Source organism: Nelumbo lutea, chromosome 4, assembly GCF_056320005.1.
Source record: "Nelumbo lutea isolate HS-2025 chromosome 4, American lotus-T2T, whole genome shotgun sequence".
NCBI lineage: Eukaryota > Viridiplantae > Streptophyta > Magnoliopsida > Proteales > Nelumbonaceae > Nelumbo > Nelumbo lutea.
The window spans coordinates 31,982,388-32,004,062 of record NC_142687.1 but is presented as its reverse complement, the minus strand read 5'-3'; the positions used below and the strand labels follow the sequence as shown (position 1 = coordinate 32,004,062).

Here is a 21,675-nt window from a genome sequence, read left to right as displayed (position 1 = left end):
CCTTGGGCAGCTGAACTCTGATTTGAGGAAGCTTGCCGTGAACTTAATTCCATTCCCGTCTCCACTTTTTTATGGTTGGATTTGCCCCATGACCTTACGTGGTTCTCAACAATATCAGGCTCTTCCTGTCCCAGAGTTGACTAGCAGTTGTGGGATGCCAAGAACATGATGTGTGTTGCTGACCCTCGCCATGGCCGCTATCTTATCACTCAGCTATGTTTAGAGGTAAGATGATCACTAAGTGGACGAGCAGTTGATCAATTTGCAAAACAAGAACTCGTCCTACTTTGCTGAGTAGATTTCAAAAACTTATACCTCTGTTTCATCTTAGTGAGGAAGAAGATAATGAAAAGTGTATTAGTTTTGAGGACATTTTGATGGTAGATAAAGAAAATTAGATGATATTTAAGGGCATTTATAGTTTTTCATATGCCACTTAACAGTTGATTAACGACAAATAGTAGATTGTTGCATTTTGAAAGTATTTGTATTAGATTATGATATTTAAAGTTGGGGGATCAAATGACACTAGACCCAAAATATAAGGTACTAATCTGGAATTTTCTCATTTGAAAAATATTTTTTGAGATGTCACAAAGTTATCATTATAAAATATTTAATATTAAGCCAAATCACTTTAAATGCCCACTTAAATTGCAACCATTTTTTTATTTTTCAAAATATTAAATAAATATAACAAATTAAATTAGGGCCCACTTATAAAACTGAATGCTTATAAAACGCTACGGTGTCAAACATCACCAACAAATGCTAAAATGGGTGAGTTTTAGATAATTTCCAAAAAAAAAAAAAAAACTTTGCCCAACCCCGATAAAGAATGATGCAGAGTTTCAGCCAATGGTTTTGCTGACATGGTGATTGTTTGGTTTTAAAAATAAGCTTTTTATTATGTCACGTGTCACGCGTCAGATCTGCCTTGGCTGCAACTATACTGTAGTAACCTCAATCAGCGAATAAGGACATAATAATAACTTATAAGTGAGATGTTCCCAATGCATGATACGGTGTGCTTGTGAGACGCGAATGAGGCGCCTTGTGTGGGGAGCAGATCTAGTCTCACCGTCCACACTCACACTTACGTCCACGTTTGGTTCGTGAAGGACACGTGGGTGTCGAAGGACACGCTACCTATGGGAGCTCTACTCACATCCGTTCATCAGGAACATCTCTTGCACATAACAATATACAATTACGAGAGATGATCGCGGTTGTAATGCTTTGTATTTCTTGGTGCTTATGATTTCAATGCTGTTCATAGCACTTACATGCTAGTTTTGCGACCCAACTGTCAAACAGACCAAAGACCGTGGAATGATGGAATTGCTTCCGGGAACCGGGGTTTTAGATCTGATCCCAACGCAGGGTTCCAACTGTTATTTCATCCGTACATCGGGAACATCTCGCCGTGAAGGAGGAGCGAGATGCTCCAGATCCGATTCAGAAGTTTGTCGCTGTTTGTTAAAGGCTGTTTTTGTCATTTCCGTCATACAAAATCGTAGCCGTTGGACCCTAGAAGTTAGATCATATAATTAAACGGAAATTAAAATTCAAGATAATAGAACAGATAAAATATCTTTAGCTCAGTAACACATTCATTCACGCTCCACGCCTTCACGGGGAGAGGAACAAGGAAGAAGAGAACTGAAGAAGTGGAGATGGTTATGCTCGGCGGGAAGCGAGTGGGCCAGATTGTGGGTCTCGGCGGGAACGGTGTGGGTCAGATACTGGCTGCCGTAGCAGCAGCTCTTTTGTTTCGTTTGTTCTCTGGCCCAGGCCCTGTGCTATTGCCGGAAAATGAGGCTGACGGCGACGATGACTACCCCGGAAAAGATGACGGAGGAGAAGCCCCAGTCACGGGAAAAGTCACTCCCGTTACAATTCGGTGGACGAACATTACTTGCTCCCTTTCAGACAAATCCGGCAAAATGGTAAGCTTACTCATTCGTATTCGTCTTGACTCTTCCGTTACTCGGTTACGCTTCTTGTTTATTGTTATGCGTGGGGTTTATTATTATCCTTTGAGAAGCGCATGATAGAAGGAGCTTCGAGGTTTTCTCTTATAGTTCTGTTTCAAAGTGCTTGACCTGGTCTTGGGGAAGCGTACGTTAGAGTGAAATGCAAGTTTTTTGGATAACATGCTTGTAGTCCGAATAACTTTATCCCCCTTGGGTTATTAACAATAGCAAAAAGAAAACAAAGACAATGATTCTTCTGTTGATTAATTCTGATGATCTTTATTGTTGATCGGTGTGAATTCTGATAATCTTCTAGCATCCAGAGTTGAATAAATATGTTATTTAATTTAAAAAACAAGTGTTTTATTTAATTTTGGAGCCTACAAGTTACTGGAAAATGTGAGCGAAACCAAAAGGAATGACCAAATTCTGTTGTGCTACCTAATGTGTTCGCGATGTTACTACTTCAATTATGAGCAGATTCATGCAGTATTGTTTACTCTATTTATCTATGTATTTCCTTAATTCTTGTAGATGCGTTTTTTGCTTAAGAATGTGAGTGGAGAAGCAAAACCAGGCAGGCTGCTGGCGATCATGGGACCCTCAGGATCAGGGAAAACGACTTTGCTAAATGTTCTTGCAGGTCAGCTCACAGCATCACCAAGATTGCATCTGTCAGGCCTTCTGGACGTCAATGGGCAGCCAATATCAAAGGAGGCTTTTAAGTATGTTGAATTCCAATAACTCATGTGATTGATTCATTTCATTGTGGTTGTTATCAATTTTAGTATCATTTCTTGTTTTGGCAGGTTTGCCTATGTGAGACAGGAGGACCTCTTTTTCTCGCAGCTAACAGTGCGGGAAACACTTTCTCTTGCTGCCGAGCTCCAACTTTCCAATAAATTATCAGTTGATGAGAGGGAAGAATATGTGAACAGTCTACTTTTCCGTCTGGGCTTGGTAAGACTGGCTTCACTAATACCACAATTAGAGTACTGGTGTTTTTGTCTGTATTTGGTTTTGGATAATCCTTTGTTCTTCAAGTTGGCAGCTGTTCTTGCTTTGAACAAGTACAACATGCCAAGTGGTCAGCAACAATCTTGAAAATTATGAACATCTTTTTGTTGGTTAATGCTTTTAATTTTCTTGTGTTGAAAGGTTAATTGTGCTGATACCAATGTTGGTGATGCAAAAGTTCGCGGAGTCAGTGGGGGAGAGAAGAAACGCCTGTCACTTGCATGTGAACTGATTGCAAGCCCATCTGTTATATTTGCAGATGAACCAACAACTGGTAGGTTTTTATTTTGAAAGTTGCCATCAGTTATTCTTTAGTTTATCTGTAGCACTAACCTTGGATTTTATAACTTGGTCTGCCTCATTTTTATGATTTTCAGTGTAGTCGCAGCCTTGCAGGGTGATCTGCAAAGGGATATCTCTGCCATATTTTGTCCTATTTTAGGATCCACCATTTGCTCTTATTAGATGGCTTTGAGAACTTATTTTTTCTTTCTTTTTTTTTTTTGTTCCAAATGAAGAAAGGAATATAATTACTTCTTGCTTATGGATGTCCAAGTTTTAAGATTCCAAAGTATTTAAAATCTCCCTTTAGATGGAATAAAAAACACTAATAAGTCATTGTTAACTTCTTTCTGTGTGGGAGGTTCATCATTTTCTAAACCTTTCCTACAAGGAGTTTCTTTGACTGGCTTACTCTCCTTTGCTGTCCTTATTGATTGCTTTGGAGTCCCTATACTGCCTTCTTTTTTTTACCTGTGAAATGTATGGTTTAATGCTAGAGGCTTCAAGAAACATATGAATTAGCCTGGGCTAAAAAGGAAATATGTGAATAGGGGTAAGTTATTTTCTTTTTGAAAGTGAAAAATCTGATGGCAGCATGTCTCCACTGAAACCAATCTTGTAGTTTAGATTCATCAACTGCCAAGTTGTGTAATTATTTTTTCCTTCTCCTATTTCTTAATAAACATGCATGCAAGGTCTTGAGGTGTTATGCTACTTTGTTTGGTATTCTCTTAATTTTCCTCCTTTTTTTTTCCAAAGCAACATCCTGATATTCTGCAAGTCCATGAGCAAAGAGTTGGAAGCAGCACCTGCTTTTGGTTGGCAATATGGTGATTATTGTTTAATTGAAATTGTATGAAGCCTAACTAATATGAAATAAACTCTACCACTTCTGGTTGCAAATTCTATTGACTTGAGTTTAAATGATGTAGGGATTTCTTATGGGAAGAAGCAACTCTTTTTCTAATATGAGTTTAATATGTTATTTATCAAAAAAAAAATGAGTTTAATATGTTTTCATAGTTTTTAACCTTTACCCAAGAGCAGGAAAAAAATATTGTTAAACTTGAGGATGGTAGAGTTACCATTTAGAGAATTTTGAGATGACTGAAAACATGCACTACAAGTCTACAAAGTGATGTATGATGTTTCTTTGACCATGTCATGTTAGTCAAGTTTCAGACAAATTCCAGTCTGTGAAGTGCATCAGTAAGTTCAGGAAGACATAAAACTAACATATATTGGAGTACATGCTACATCCATCCTGTTGGGATTTGCCATTCTAGCAATAACAGATGGTTGGTCCTATTTGATGAAAATGCTTGTGGTGCATGCAGGACTTGATGCATTCCAGGCAGAAAGGGTGATGGAGACACTCCGACAACTAGCACAGGATGGGCATACTGTTATTTGTTCCATACATCAACCTAGAGGTTCGGTATATGCAAAATTTGATGACATTGTGCTGCTAGCAGAAGGTGCACTCATTTATGCAGGGCCTGCTCGTGAAGAACTGCTGTCATATTTCTCAAAATTTGGGTTGTTAGCTGACCCTATATTTTCTTGTATTTTTTTATTTAAAGCTCATTATTACTAATCTTTTGTTCTTACTGTTTTCCTAACTTAGTTCATGCTAGCTGAAATTTATGGTTTTTTATATTTGGATGAATTGTCCTCATATAGTTTTCTACCATGTTGAAGTTTCCTTCTGGTATTTATTTCAGTCGTTGATCGTGCATAACTGAGTTTCCTTTTTGACATGAGATCACATAAAGCTCTTACTTCTGATGTTTTCATATTCAATTTCTGTCAGATTATTTTGACTGTTCCTTAAATTATTATAATTTTCATTGCAACATTCTTTGACAGAAATTTTGATGCATCTATATTCTTTTCTTTTCATCATCGTCATCCAAGCCTTTGTTAAATTATGAGTGCTTAAAGCATTCCTTACCACTTCAACCCATGTTCTTTTTGGTCTACGTCTACCCCTAGCCCTTCTCCCCTTCAAATTGCAACATATTTTGGCCTTTTCTTTTCTGATATTTAATTTCTGATAGAAACTAATTAGTGGTTATTGAACAGATATCAATGCCCAGATCATGTGTTAAATTATGATTACTTAAATCATTCCTTGCTACTTCAACCCATGTCCTTTTTGCTCTACCCCTAGCCCTTTGTCCTTCAACTTTTAACAGATTATGGTACTTTTTTTCTAATAGAAACTAATTAGTCATTATTGAACAGATATCAATGTCCAGATCATGTGAATCCTGCTGAATTTCTGGCCGATCTGATATCTGTCGACTATAGTTCTTCTGAAACTGTTTACTCCTCCCAAAAGAGAATTGATGGTCTTGTTGAGGCATTTGCACAGAAGACGTCAACCATTATTTATGCAACTCCAATTACCAGAAGGGATGGCTATATGTATACCACAAAAAGTAGCAGGAGATCTGTTGCCACGAAGAAAGGTGCTTGGTGGAGGCAGTTCTGGTTGCTCCTTAAACGGGCATGGATGCAGGCATTGATTTTTTTCCTTCTTCCAAAATTTTCATTTAAATTTCAATTTGTGATTATAATTCTGTTTTATTTTAACACTGACTCAGACTTTAGTCCAGTATTTGTGATTCTTTTATTATTGCTATGTGAACTCAACACAACTCAACTAAAAAATCTTTATCCCAACTATACGGGGTTGGCTACATCAATCCTATTTTTTGTCATTGGCCATGTACATTATTAAACTGTAAGCCCCCAAATCATTGTTCATACTTAATACTACAAATCCATGTGCTTGTCACCTGCCTCTAGCTCCTTGACGTTTTACACCTTTGTCACACTTTTTTTTGGCATGTTGTTCAAGGCCACACCACCAATCTTATAGCCATCTTATAAACTTTTCATTTTTCCTTTTAGCTTGATTGGTGTTCTTCCCTCGTGCATCAATCTAGAGTTACAAACTCATCAGTGTTATTTTTTTTTGATAAATAACAAATACTTTTATTAAGAGATATTAATATAGAAAAATACAAAGGGAGGGGGTTAAAACTCTTAACCCTCCCAAGAGAACATGCAGATTACAATGTTGCCCAGAACAAATTATCTCTTCCCACCCCTTGTTTAGCCAATGAGTCTGCCAAGGAATTGGCACACCTCTTAGTCCACTGAAATTTGACTTCCATATTTTGTATGAGTGTTATTAGGACAGAAGCTTCTTAAAATGTGATGGCATGCATCCATGACCCATGAGAACTAGTCTTGTAGCTGATATACAAAGACCAAATCATTTAACAGTACTTAGGAAAGAAGTTTCTTCATAATGTGGTTGTGTATATATGAGCACCATCAGAATTAGTCTTGTAGCCTCTCTGCAGAGATCAAACTATTTAAACAATCATCACCAGTTTCAAGTCCTTTTTAACTTATTTATCAGTGGCTGATTTTCCAACAATATTTTGCGTAGGCTTCTCGAGATGGACCTACAAATAAAGTTCGAGCAAGAATGTCTATTGCATCAGCTTTAATATTTGGGTCAGTCTTTTGGCGTATGGGAAGATCCCAGACATCTATACAGGACAGGATGGGTCTACTTCAGGTACCTATGTGGTTCTCACTACCAGTCTCATTTTCTATCTTTGAATGATGCCTGTTTCATTTTCCCTACCTGTCTTGGTTGTTTATTTAGTGCTTAATATTTTCTTTCCTTCGGAATTTTCTGATTTTGAAGGTTGCTGCCATAAACACCGCAATGGCTGCACTTACCAAAACTGTTGGTGTTTTCCCAAAGGAGCGTGCAATTGTAGATAGAGAGCGTGCCAAGGGATCTTATGCATTAGGGCCATATTTACTTTCTAAATTGTTGGCTGAAATCCCTGTTGGTGCAGCATTTCCATTATTGTTTGGTGGGATTTTGTATCCCATGGCACATCTTCATCCTACTTTATCTAGGTAAGTTGCCCACTGCGGAACAAGTCCACTTGCAATTTAGTTTCTTTGATTTGTTGCATTAAAAATTGATTGTTTATTCTGTTGATTTGTATTTTATAAGACAAGAGTCAGAAATTTTCCTTCAGGAGCAAATATATTGAATGAATTATATTTATCAGGACAAGGTCCAAAAGGCCCCAAGGTTACATGCAAAATTTCCATTCACTAACCATGTGACTACATCTGGAGAAATTATCAGTTCTGTTCCAATACATACTTGACTAACTGCAGTCAGTGGGAAGAAATGGTTGAGGAAAAAGTATACTGATACTAAAATACCTCTACCATCCAACAGTTATGCAAATATGGATTTGCAAGTCATTCTGGTCAGACTATAAAAGCACATTTTTTTCATACATAATTTTTCGTGTTAGAACCAAATTGTAGATTTTTAATCTTTGGCATTTTTGTAGCTTCAAATTCAAACCTACAAAGTGGCCCCTTGTCTCAGTTGGAAGATATTAACCTTTAACTTTGACTTTTCAGATTTGGGAAGTTCTGTGGAATTGTTACAATAGAATCATTTGCTGCATCTGCAATGGGTCTCACTGTCGGGGCTATGGTTCCAACTACAGAAGCAGCAATGGCCTTGGGACCATCCCTTATGACTGTATTTATTGTATTTGGTGGTTATTATGTAAATGCCGATAACACACCAATCATCTTCCGCTGGATTCCACGGGTGTCTCTTATAAGATGGTAAGCATTTCATTAATAAGTTGGATCAAACATGCTTCCCAAATTATGTTTTTCTTGGTACAAAACATGCTTCCCAAATTTCATGCAACTTGATGGATGTGCCAATGCTCATCTTATCTTTGGGTTTTATTCATTGTTTCAGGGCTTTTCAAGGACTTTGCATCAATGAATTTAGAGGTCTTCAATTTGATCATCAGCATTCATTTGACATTCAAACTGGAGAGCAGGTAGAGAAATTGAACCGGATCCATTTTGATGTCACCTGTAGTAAAATGGAATATCCTATCTTTGGTAGAAGTAGGGGTGAGCATTCGGTTTATTTAGTAAAAAATTGAACCAAATTAACTGAATGCCTAAGAGGGAAAACTGAGCTGACTGAATTAAGGCAATAGCTAAATAACTGAACTGAATTTCTTATGTGATTATTTTGGTTAAAACTGAATTTCATATATACAAAATAAGATTTGGATAATTCGGTTTTTTTCAGTTAACCAATTTTTCATATCTGAATACTGAAACCGAAACTGAAATAACTGCACCAAAAAACGAATTTGGTTCAGTTTTTCAGTTTCAACCGGAATACGCTTATTCCTAGGTAGAAGAGAGAATTATCATAAAAGAAATACTTTCAAATTTACTGATAAAAATGCAAACTTAAGGGAAAAACAATGTTTTCTAAAAGCAACCCCCTGACAATCCAAAATAAATAATTTTTCCTGTTGCATTATCAAAACTTATATTTTTCCCCAATAAGTCTCTTTTAATTTGTTTTATTTATTCCTTGATTTCTATTTCTTTCTTCTTCTCTTTATGGAGGATATAACAGTACATTACTCGGTCATTTCTAAGGACATATGGATCTGAGAGAAATCTTATCATGAAAGGAGAAATTGAGCCTCTAGACTTGATAACACCTACAAAGCCAACATGATGTTCGTTGGTTTAGCCAAAAAGCAACCCAGTGAAAAAGCCTATGAGGATTTAAATTCTAGTGATATATCTAAGTATTGAAAAACCTTGGTAGGAGATGCAGCTATTACTTAAAATATCTAAATTGAAATTGAGTCAATTTTCCCTTCTAGTCCTGAAATCACAGGTGGAGGGGCAGCCACCTTAACCTTGATTAGTATGATAAGAAAAATTTATACCTAGATGGGGAGGGGGCGGGGGGAAGTTGCAAAATAGCCCTAAGAGGGAACCCATACACAAAATCCAAAATATATGATTGTAACAATCAATAACTTTTTGTTCTTTCACAAACTGTTTTAGGATTCCCAACTTGCATTAGATAATTCCTTCACTAGTGCAATGGTAGTCTATATATATGCTTAAGCCATCTTAGTCTACTTTCTCTCATTTTATCCCTTAATGTGTTACTCTATGTTTCTAATAATACATTAATGATTTCACTTTCACATGGTATCCTAAATATGACTATGAGGGCTGGTAGTTGGTAACTTGGTACTTGTTTGTGTTAGACCATTTTACACTTTTTTAAGGGCCTGTAGTGCAACCCAAGATTAAATTCTTTCTCGGCCTTTTTGGCTAAGATTAAGATCAAATTCCTTGTGGAAGAACATGTTTATTAGGCCATAAGAAAAGAAATTACATGTGGAGAACATTTCATATAGTCGACCAAATTCAACGTTGTTATTGCTAAATCAGATTAGAATATGGAAAACCAGTAATGGGGCTCATTATTTGATATTCTTTTTGTTCTTGGTTTTTTGCCTGATATAGTCATTATTTTTTTGTTTGGTGTTTGGGTTTGTCAGGCGCTTGAGAGGCTCTCCTTTGGAGAGAGTCATATTAGGGAAACACTGGTGGCGCAGGGTAGGATACTCTTGTTTTGGTATTGCACAACTTACCTTCTCCTTGAGAGGAACAAACCCAAATACCAGAAGCTTGGGCTGCCTCCTCCTGATCAACTGAAACAGCATCAGAAGATTGAGTCTCCTCCATCTGAACAACCTGAGCCATACCAGCAGCTGGAACCCCCTCCCCTTGACCAAATCGAACCAAGCCAACAGCTCGAGTCTCCTCCAGTTGATCAATTCCAGCCATTTATCCTAGAAGGCTTGTAGGTAGTTGTGGATATGTTTAGTCTATCCTCTGCAGACTTTGATGCAGGTCACACTGGGAACGCTGCGCCATGATTGCATTGACATTATTATTCTGGAGGCTGTATGAGCGAGGCATGTAATCAGCAGGAGTTCATCTTTATGAATTAATAATTTGTATCAAAGAACCAACCAGGGCTACGATGGAAATATGGAATGGTTAGTATTCTTTTTTTTTTTTATACATACAAGTTATTCTGTTTTCTTTTTTGGGGAAAATGGCTAGTCAAAGAGGCTAGCCTCCCTAAAACCCCCAACCCTAGTGAAGGTATGATTTGATCCAAGGCCAGATCTACTGACCTTGACACATTTCTGGCCACGTTCACTCAACCGCACATTGGGAATATCAGCTATGTAAAGTAAAACTGATGTTCTCAATGTGTGGCTGGGTGAATGTGGCCGGGAATGTGTTGCGGTCAGCAGATCCGAACTCTTTGATCCCAGGTCTCTGCTATAACCAGCTAGACTTAACCTCAAGCTGGCTGGCAACTTCTACTGACATAAGCGTGGAAGTCCCACTTAAGTTGGCGAGGGACTTACTGTGTTGGAACCCAAGAGAGCAGGACTACTCACTACCCGGTTTAGAACTCTTTTATTTCTCTGCCATGGTTATATTTTTTTATGCACATGTATAAACGGTATTACAGTATAATAGATGATGAACATTTAGGGTCCGGATCTGCTAGTAATAAACGTCGCTAGGTACATCATGTTCTTGAATTCACATTGTAAGGCACATGGCAGAGGATTTGAAAACAGTAAAAAAGAACTACTTCTGTTTCCTGTGACTGCAATCTGCTGTGATCGTGAAAGGCAAAGTTATTAATCAGCAAGGCATCTTCATAGCGTAGCTTGAAGTTCATGATTTAATTCGACAATAATCTGAACTTTGTCTAGTCAAATGAATTCCTAGGATTGATAATGATAAGAAAGCTTGTGACAAAGGTCGACAGCCAAGCTTATAAAAATGGCTGAGAAGCAATAAGAAAGCTTGTGACAAAGGTCAAGAAACAAAAATGGCTAGAAGCAACAATCGTTTTCCCTACTAACAGGGAAACTACATATGTCCTTGTGGTGTAACCAAGGTTCAAAATTGTCACTTGTCAAAAAAAAAAAGTTCAAAATTTTGTCACGTATCCACCAACATTTATACGTTCATCAGTTCATGGGTAGGCAGGCGCAAGACCTACCCCTCTTGCCCTCCGCCCTATTTTTGGAAAAAGAAAAAAGAAAAATGTGATTCAAATTACTTACTGATACACCCCTTATTTCAGGGGTAGGCAGGCGTAAGACCTACCCCTCTGGCTCTCTTCCCTATTTCTGTAAACAAAGTAAAAAAAAGAAAATGGTGATTCAAAGTACTGAACTACTGATACACCCCTTCCACGGTTCCACCGTGTGGGGGCGTATCATATCTTGAACCTTGGGTGCAGAGGTGTAAATCGGCCCATGGGTGGCCTGTGCTTTTGGCAGGCCATGCCGTGTCAACCCACAGGCTGAGTTGAGCTGTGTTTTCTTCCCTTTGGATACTTTAGGAGGTTGGCCTGGTATTGCCCACTGCCCGAACTCATGTGAGTTCAGCCCTGATTGACACCTCTACTTGGGTGTGACCTGTAACCTTTGCTATATGTTCATAGGAGCTGTCAATCATTGAAGAGAGACAAACCATCAATGGAACATTGTTAAAGGTAGAAAAAAGGCTAAGAAGATTATGTCCTGTGGCCATCATCCTTTCTAACGGTCCATTGAATGTTTACAACTACACCATACTTCTTATTTCATGCTTGCCAGATCTGCTTCCAACAAAGCTTTTAACATAATGCATGGCTGCACATCTCAAACATGTTATTGATGGTATCCTGGTTTCCTACCTATAACTCTACCCACACTTACCCACATAGCATCATAGTTATACATGGGGAACATCTCATTCTCTTATATGTTGTTATGCATGGGGAGAGATGTTCCCAATGCACGGAGGTAGAGGTGTAAAGTGGGCCATGCCAGGCCGGCACGGCACAGCCTGTGGGTGGCCCGTGCTAAAGGCAGGCACGTGCCGTGCTGCAGGCCAGGGCTGCAGGCCATGCCGTGGGTTTGGGTCGTGCCGGGTTGGGCCATAGGGCGGGCCTTGGGCTTGGGCCAAACTGGGATAGACTCACTGAATGGATTATTGTCATATCAGGTATTCAAGATCATTGGATCATGATTCAGAAATCAGGACAGGAAATGAATAATAAATTAATAACAAATTTATGATTACCAAATAACCCAAAGAATAAATAAATAAAAGTATAAAACAATTCATATAAGAATTTAAGAATTTTATTCATTTAAATTTGAATGAATGATGATACAAATTACAAAGCATACAATTACACAGATATTGAAATTATGAAATATACAATGGTTGGATGCTTCATAAACTTCATACTTGGATGAATGAAATATGAAAATGGAATAAATTAATAAAATATAAAAAATGCAATATAGAATTATAGACTATAGACTATATAGTTACAAATTGAAAATACAAAATTACATTAATAGCAAATAAGCTAAATAAAATTAAAACAAAATTTATAATAATTTGACAAAATAAAAAATTGTGGGTTATTTGTTAAAATTTACAATTTAAACAAAACTTACATATACATCAGGTGAAAAACCAAATATCCGATGTATGTAGTATTGTACTAGTCTGTAATATCATGCCTTCCTTTGTCTTGTAATTATGATGAAAGCATTCACACACACTTTCATCATTTGCTTCAGGTGAAAAACCAAATATCCGATGTATGTAGTATTGTACTAGTCTGTAATATCATTCCTTCCTTTGTCTTGTAATTATAAAGTTGTAATTTATATTATGCATCATGATTCATGATTGTATCTAGCCAACCCTGGTAGACTGTTATAGTGTTAGTGTCGTAGTGTGGTACTTGTAGGTCTTGCACTAAAACAACTAAACAAGACTCCAGTGGAACTATAGCCTGTAGACACCGGAGGGGTTAGTAGGTCACGGATCATGTGCCATGGTGGGATTGGCGGTGAGAAATGTTCTCTAAGACTCCGACTTCTCCAAATATTTTTAAATTTTATTATTCACTAATATTATTTCAAAAATTCATTTAAGTTGTGGGTTATTTCTTCTTCCTTCTCATGTGTAAGAAAATGTCTAGTCAAATGGCCAGTACCACCCTTGCTACAATAGCTAAAGTCATTTCTACATTTATGACAAATTGCCCTTTTTCTCTTCCCCTCAGCATCCTCTATTTTAAATATTCTCCAAATCAGGCTACTAAACTTATGGTTTTGGGAAGAACTGGCCATTTTTTTTTCAAAACCTAAAAAAATAAAATTAATATAATTGGACTTACCCCAGAATCCCAGATTGTCGGTTTAGAATCCCATATTCCCAATTTGATTTCAACGTGACAACGTCCAAAGCTCCAAGCCTCCCAAACTACTAACTTGGAGAATCAAACAATCAATCAATCAGACTATGGGACTATTAGAGTTCACTCAGATTGTAGAGAATGTATGAGATTGAAAGAGACTGTGAGAGGAAAGGTTGAAGAGATTAAGAGAATAAGTAATAACTTAATAGGATAATTGTTGAATGTTGATTCACTGATTGTTAAATTGGTGTGATGAAAATGGTGGAGGATAGCTAGATAGGGCTAATGGGCTATTTATAGGAATTGAACATAATTCAATTGCCCAAAATACCTAAAAACTATTTGTTATTTAGTTGTTGGGAGGGGTATTTTGGTCATTGTAATGTTACTTATAATTTTACCCAAAATGCCCTCTAAACTAGTTGTTATATAACTGTTGGGGGGCATTTATGTTATTTTGTCAATCCCCATAAGCAAAATACACAAATACCCCCTAATATGGTTATTTATAGCTATTGGGGGGTATTTTTGTAAAAAAAAACCCAAAAAGCTGAAACTAACCGTTAGGCCCCTTTTTTTTTGGAAGGGGGGGGGGGCAATGACTATATTCTCGAGCGCACCGAGCACGGCGGGCCATGCTTCGTGCTGTACTACAGGTTGGACCATGCCGGCATGTGGGCCATGGGCGACACGGCATGTGCTATTGTGCCGGCCCATGGGCCTCAAACCCCCAATCCAACACGGCACGGACCTCCGTGCTGGCCTAGCATGGACCAATAGCGTTTATGCCGGGCTGCGAGCGTCTCAACCTGATTTACACCTCTACACGGAGGTACCAAGGTAGTGTTTAGTGGGTAGGGGTGGATTATATTCTTGTGAGTAGGAGATCCAAAATCTGATTGACTTTTGAGACAACAATAATGTATGAGATGTGTGGCTTCGGATCATGTTCAAAAGTCTCTGTTAGAAATTTGGTAGCAAATCTAGATCTCATTTTTAATTTCATGGCCCAATAATTACTGATATGAAAAACAACTTTACGAACATGGCACCATTTATCTAATAAACAAAAACCATACTAAAGTGTAACAATTATATGAAGAGGTATATTGATATTGGTGAACTTTTTTTTCCTTTGAACTCTAAATGCAGAGAATGTTATTATGAATTCTAAAAACTATCAAATATCCATTTTGACCCCATATATGAGAGCTTATGTTTGTCTTTTTGAGGGGTATCATTAGAAAACAAAAAGTTGCATAATTGCACTTTAAGAGATAAGAGATAAAGAGAAAAAGAATAACCAATTTTCTCTTAAAATTAAAAAATTCCTCTTAAGAGGTGAGAGTTAAGAAGAAACGAACAAACCCTTAGTTTATACTGCAACTCTGCATGTAACATAATAAATAATGTAATAAACCAGTCAATGCAAAAAAGATTGATTGGAAAACAAATTTTTGTTTGAAAGACAAACATGATGATTAAATATAACATAATATTAGCAATTTAACATTTGACAAAATAGAGTTTAGAGAATGAACTTGCATTTTTTAACACAAGTTTTCTTTTCTACGTATTCCAGTAACAGAGGACCACCGCAATAGTAAGATTAATTTATTTATTATTTCCGGACAAATGGGAGCACAAAAACAGCAGCAAGTTAGTCCCACATCAATCCTCACAATCTCTATTCACAGATGAACACATCCTACATGCATTTGGCTGGGTTCCTATGTTTGTTAACTGACTTGAAGCATTTCTTAATTTACCAAAATGAAAGACTTGAATCAATTCTTAAAAATCCCTTTAGATTATATTGTGGCAGTAACGAGAGTAACTTGGAAAAGAAAAAGCTTGAATCCATTCTTTAAAAACCCCATTAGATAATATTATGGCAGTAACAGGAGGTAACTTAGAAAAAGATATTTCTTAAAATTAAAACCAAAAAAGGAAGGCCCAAAAGCCATCCATCATCTAGTCAAATTTGAACTTAAAAGTAAAAAATATCAAACAGACTGATCCTGCTTACATGTTCAAACAAAAAAAAAGCCTTGAAATACTAGAAAAACAACGACTCTCAAAAGCTTTATCACGAGGAGCTTCTAATAACGACCAATTCCCCAAACCCTAATTGCACCATCTGTGTACCCAGTGAAAAGTGTGCTTCCATCGGAGCTCCAACTTAAGCTTGTACAGTACAACATCTGCAGAAAACAAAAAGAAATTACGTCGTCTGATCCAGTATTATTAGACAAACATTTTAGACAACAATGCCAACACAATTAGACTGTATGTCAAAGGAAATACATAATGCAGCAAGATTTTTGAAATCGAACAAACTAGATAAGTATAATCCACAGAAAAGTTGCAGGACATCAGGTTTCAAGTCCTTAAGATCTAGGATATCACATAATTGAGAGCAACTGCCAAAAAACATAATCAAGAACCACTTAGGCAGCAGTATCACAGCCAGATATCCACAGTTTGCATTGATAATATCCCAAATGAGAATTAGGCATCAAATTCTCTCTAATTCTCATGGAAGACAGGCTACCTATATTGGTTTTACCGTGTCAATAGCAGTACCACAAAAGAACATAATGGGTAATGGAGATCTAGAAAATTAGGCCAATCACTAGCATGGTCCAATTTGATGATTAATGTAATTTCTATATCTGAGTTAGTACTAAGTACTAACAGATTCATTGGATTGCCAACTTGATACTGCTTGCTCTGTTTCCTAAATCTTGGGTACAGAGTTATTCTAAATTAATAAACTAAATGAATGTTACTGATAAGGAAACTAATTTAGTTTAAAGCATACTTAGCTACCAAGTGACAAATCCCATTCAAGAAGCATGCCAAATGAACTACAAGTAAAAACCCACAAAACTTTGAAATAAAAATTTCACTAATATAAGTGTGTCCCCTATTTAGTTCTGTGACAATGCTGGTGGAGCCCGTTGGTGAAACACCACCGTTTAAACCACATAAAGAAATGACTAAATGGCATTGGAAGTTTTACAGAATGGAATTATGGAAATTCTGAAGTTAAAACTGGAGGATTCATTTTATAGAAAAAACTATACTAAATGAACTAGTAATCACATTGAGCATCTAATGGTTTTGACCCAAAGCATACATTATTTTTTGATAAATAAAGCATACATTATTTTCCTTGTCAGTTTTGTTCTTGGTTTTTATGGCTTTATATGCAACTGATTGGAAATGCCTTCAAACATTCAAACAGAATGATTTCATGAAAACCATTACTCATTATTGAATAATAGTAAAATTCTATCAACTATAAACTTAACTTCCAAATCTAAACAATTGATTCCATTCACACATTCAGACATCCAAAAAAACAGAGTTCCTTTCCTTAGTTTAATAAAATGTTAACCTAGCATCTGTAGAATATAAGATATTGTGCAGCACAAGAAAAAACTGTCGACCTAAAATAAAGAACTATGTTTACGTACATGGCCATATTGAAGTTGCACATGCTCAATGAGCAAGCTGGAGTACGACCCTAAAATTATGTCCCACGTACACACATAATTATTTAGGCTTGTTTGTTGTTTGCTGTGCAATTTCATTTGCTCTGGTGCAAAACTATGAGAGTGCAAATGCTTTGAGTACATAACTACATATTCTAATTTATTTGTGTTTCAGCTTTTGACTTTTTTGTTGTTTGCATTGCAAATGAAATGAAATACAGGATGAAGCAATATGATGAAACCAAAAAACAAGAGAACCAGAATTTGCATTTTTTTTATTTGCACTCTCATGCATTTGTACCAGTGCAAATAAAATTGCACTTCAAATAAATGGAGCCTTAACAATTTCATGTCAATAAAAGAGAATGTAATGACTTGAAACCACTATGATTTAATTCGGATTTACCAGATAAGCAACAAATTCTTATAATTATGTTAGATCCAGCAGCTCGAGATAATGAAAGAGCAACAAAACAAACTACCCCCGCATCACAAACACTTGCAACACATAGCTTTAGTTGGATCAAACAAAGCACTCATACACAGAACGTCTATGCGTATCACCATTAACATTCTAAGAGCATTTGAACAATGTCAACACCTAACACAAAATCCATCCGGGCCAATCTTTTTTTTTTTGATAATTATCCATCCGGGTCAATCTTAACAACTCAAGGCAATGCAACGGGATTCTTACATTGGAAAATATAGTTATATAAACACCAACATATGGTTTAACCTTAAACACCAAAGATAAGTCTTGACCAATGCACACGAACAGAATTGACAAACGGATGTACTAACAAGGTGTCTAAACTATAAATCTCACCAACCCAGATGAACAAACAAATTCAACAAAGCAACTGCATACGATTTAAGAATCACTATAAACGCTTAACGATAAGCCATGAACACCGATATGACAGACTCGTTTCTTATAAGATCACCATCATAACAAACAATCAAATAAAATTATAAAAACGGAAAGAACAAATAAGGTAGATATTTATCAGTTAATTACGTAAATTAATACACACACACACACAGTTAACTCTTGTAAATCTTCATAATGGATCCAAAAAGCGAACAAGCAAAGACCAATAACGAATACGAAACAGATATGTCAGACAGTTATATCCAAAAAACAACAGCCAAAACATACCTGATTCTTCCCTTGGGTTGCCTCGGGCTTCAAGTCCTGAACAATGCTCTTGCTCTCCAGATCCCAAATCTTAACACTATCCTGTGTAGCCGCACAGAGCCAATACCTGTTCGGGCTGAAACACAGAGAATGAATAATAGCCCCTGCATCAAGCGAATAAAGCCTCTTTCCTTCTGCCAAGTCCCAAAGCAGAGTCACACCGTCTTTGCCACCACTGGCACAAAGAGAGCCATCGGGCGAAACTGCAACAGTGTTCACGTAACCTCCGTGACCGGTCAACGTGCAGCGCAATTTGCAATTGGTAAGGTTCCAAACCTTCACGGTCCGATCCCAAGATCCAGAGACAATAGTGGGTTGGAATGTATTGGGGCTGAACCTGACGCAGCTCACCCAGTTGGTGTGGCTGTCAGCATCCTGAATTGTGTACTTGCATTCTCCAAGTGTATTCCAAAGCTTGATAGTGCGGTCCCGAGAAGCAGAGACGATCTGGCGATTGTCGATAGAGAAGGCAACGGAGAGGACATCCTTGGTGTGACCAACGAAGCGGCGAGTGGTAACGCCGGTATTAAGGTCCCAGAGACGGAGCTCGCTGTCCCAAGAGCCGGAGAGAGCGAACTGACCGTCGGAGGAGAGCACGACATCCTGCACGAAGTGAGAATGACCGGTGAGACGGCGGCGGGGGACACCGTATGTTCCCTCTTCCTTGGTAAGATGCCAGACAAGGACGGACTTGTCACGGGAAGAAGAAACGATCATGTCAGAATTATCGATAGGAGTGGCGATGGCGGTCACCATGTCGGAGTGACCCTTCATTGTTCCCTTGAGAACCAGAGTCTCCGCCATTGTTTTCTCTGTGTGAGTCTCTCTCTCAGAGTTTCCTCTACTAGGGTTCGGAAGAACGAGAGGAGCAGAGAAAATGAAAAAACCCTAATTCGTGGAGATTTTATACCACATATAAAAACCCTAATATGATTATACCAACTTTGTTAAACTGTTGTGACTCGTCCGTGGTACACCTATAGGGTCAGCCCGAACCCAACTGGACTTGAATGAGAGTCGCCGTGGCCAAAGTGAACTCTAGGTCATGTGCGTGTAGGTTGGGGTGCTCACGCCGTGGCCAAAGTGAACTCTAGGTCATGTGCGTGTAGGTTGGGGTGCTCACGCCGTGGCCAAAGTAACCCGGCTAGGTTTCGGTTTTTTGGTTTTTTTGCACTTAAAATTAAGAAAAAATTGGAGAAAAAAAAAACCTGAAGGGGCGAGCTTCCGAGGGCGAAATGGTGGTCGATGATTTACCAGTGTCAGACTGGTTGGTGGTTATTGTCACTTAAAGTGAAAGACTGAGAGGTGGCATAGCGTCAGAGCCATGGAGATGAGAGATGAGAGAGATAGAGATAGAACCTGGGAGGTGGCGGTCTTGGCAGAGTTGAGGCGGCGACTGGCATCTTGGTTGGTTGTTGTAGCTAGGTCTGGCTAAGCTAGCTTGGTGCTTGCCAACGAGGCGGCGCCCGGTGTTGTTGCATGCTTTTTGCTTGATGGTTGGTGTGGCAAAGATGGAAATGACAAGTGATAGAGAGAGAAAGAGACACAAGAAAGCACTGAAGCAAGGGGAAAACTGGCCACTAGGTGAGAGGGTGTTGGTTGGAGGACGACTGGCACCGGAGGAAAAATTGGGGATTGGGGAAGATGAGATAAGAGAGACTGAGAAAGTGAGAAAGCCGAGAAGTGAGAAAGCCAAGGGTTACTGTTTTAGGTTTTGAAGAAGGGGAAAGTGGGAAAGGGGGGAAAGGTGGATAGGCGCGTGCCAGGTAAGGTTTATTCAATTAAAATATATATATATATATATATAATATATAATATATTATTGTATATATACATCGGTCGGTTCGGTTAACCGTTGGTTTTTATACAAAGTTAATCGAAACCAAATTTGGTCGGTTTTTTTGGTTGATTCAATTTTTCGGATTTTTTTTTTGCTCACCCCTACGTGTAGGTGGTCCTAATTTCAAAAAAATAATAATAAAAAAAAGAAACTAGCCTGAAATCCAACTCAGGCTATTTAACCAATTGGGCCTGGATTTTCGGGCTTGATGATGGTTAGGCCTTGAAATTTCCGGCCAGACGAGAGGTAAGTGATTGATCATGATTAGTTATGTGATTAACTGCATATTAGTGTTGAGTATATTGAGGCCCATTCTCTTGGGCTTGGTATTGGTTTAACTCCAAGGAGGAAGATGCCCATAATTTTAATGGGTTCTTTTATTTTAAAACCAAAGCCATGGCGAGTAATTGATTTTATTCTTCATTTTGCATATCTAATCGAGTTAGTGTGTAAAATTGGTTCATAAGGTCCTAACTAGAGTGTGAATGGATTGATTTTGCGTGGACCCATCCAAATCAAAATAAAATCAAGTTGGACCAATTGGGCAAACCAATAAGATATATTGAATTGGACCAATCTATACTTAATGGTTCAAAGTATTTATTGGATTGGATTGGAGTTGGTCCATCCATAATGGATTTATATTGGATTGGGTCGAGTTGAATCAATATTTGATCCATTGATAGAAGATAAGAATATGCGTGTCAAAGGACCAAGTTTAGATTGGAACCAATCTAAATTAAAGTCAATTTGAACAGATTGGATAGTCCAAACATTGAATTGGACTAGTCCAAATGGTCCATAGCATTCGTCAGATTGGATTGGACCTGATTCAATTGTAATGGGCTCATAATGGATTGGATTGGATTGAACCAAATCTAGTCCAATTGACACCCTTAGTCCTAACCATATCTAGCTAACAACCAAAGTTGGGTTTAGCCTAGAACATAGGGGTTAAGGATTGTGAATTCTGAGAAGCATATGGTTGACTCAAAGAAATTGAGCCACCACCATTTTTTTAAAGAAAATGGACTATCATTTTCAGATTCAAAAAATTGATTTATGTTTATGATAATGACTCTATTCTTTGCTAGGAAAGGCACCTAATCGAGAGATTTTGGATCCCAAGGATCGGGAGAGGGAAGGTGTTAGGCACCATTCTTTCCAAGCTGCTGTGGCATCCCAATACGGGAATTGTTCAGGCTCAATTTCTAATGGGAAACAACAATGTAATGGGTTGCTCATAGCTCCTAGAATCAGGTGAAAATACTCATAACTACACCTAGAATTAATTTGAGGTGATATTATCAGGTCTTAGGTACTGATTTTCCTAAGACATTCGCCTCTCTACTTCTTTTTCTCAATCTGAATGAAATTGGAAATGCAAGTTTTGCATGGTTTATGGACTTCAAGCAACCTAGAACTAAACTAAAAATAGAGATCCACGGATTTAAACTTAGAAAAAATAATAGAATGAGAGAATTACTTCTCATGTATAATTTTGATGAAAGTTTCTCAGCACTGGGAATAAGTTCAAAGAAGCTTGAATGAGAATCTGGGATGGATGGTGCGCTTTTTGGTTTCATTGGTCTAGGTGTTTGAATAGGTCAAGAATGGATTTGACATCATCCATTACTCTTTTGAGGTTTCAA

The 21,675-nt window shown here is 37.7% G+C and overlaps 2 protein-coding genes across 2 annotated transcripts; one reads left to right on the top strand and one right to left on the bottom strand.

Annotated features, from left to right (window-relative positions):
• Positions 1-1,576: 1,576 nt before the first annotated feature.
• On the top strand, positions 1,577-10,268 carry ABCG7 (ABC-2 type transporter family protein). The gene is made up of 11 exons (XM_088941622.1): positions 1,577-1,949; positions 2,511-2,701; positions 2,786-2,936; positions 3,135-3,267; positions 4,613-4,814; positions 5,523-5,799; positions 6,742-6,873; positions 7,006-7,226; positions 7,752-7,964; positions 8,107-8,191; positions 9,740-10,268. The coding sequence occupies exons 1-11, from the start codon at positions 1,677-1,679 to the stop codon at positions 10,046-10,048; spliced, it is 2,187 nt and encodes a 728-aa protein (XP_088797748.1). The 5' UTR covers positions 1,577-1,676; the 3' UTR covers positions 10,049-10,268.
• A 5,126-nt stretch (positions 10,269-15,394) lies between these two features.
• LOC148855011 (small ribosomal subunit protein RACK1-like) lies at positions 15,395-19,315 on the bottom strand. The gene is made up of 2 exons (XM_088941621.1): positions 18,145-19,315; positions 15,395-15,686 (listed from the first exon to the last, which is right to left on the bottom strand). Exons 1-2 carry the CDS (start codon positions 18,985-18,987, stop codon positions 15,585-15,587), a joined length of 945 nt encoding a protein of 314 aa, XP_088797747.1. The 5' UTR covers positions 18,988-19,315; the 3' UTR covers positions 15,395-15,584.
• Between the last annotated feature and the right edge of the window lie 2,360 nt (positions 19,316-21,675).

Bases quoted from the DNA above. Each gene is read 5' to 3' on its own strand.
- ABCG7 (XM_088941622.1), top strand. From the start codon at position 1,677: ATGGTTATGCTCGGCGGGAAGCGAGTGGGCCAGATTGTGGGTCTCGGC. The intron at 2,937-3,134 runs GTAAGACTGGCT...TTGTGTTGAAAG, and splicing joins TACTTTTCCGTCTGGGCTTG to GTTAATTGTGCTGATACCAA. The intron at 3,268-4,612 runs GTAGGTTTTTAT...TGGTGCATGCAG, and splicing joins TGCAGATGAACCAACAACTG to GACTTGATGCATTCCAGGCA.
- LOC148855011 (XM_088941621.1), bottom strand. From the start codon at position 18,987: ATGGCGGAGACTCTGGTTCTCAAGGGAACAATGAAGGGTCACTCCGAC. The intron at 15,687-18,144 runs GTATGTTTTGGC...TGTTTTCTGCAG, and splicing joins CAACCCAAGGGAAGAATCAG to ATGTTGTACTGTACAAGCTT.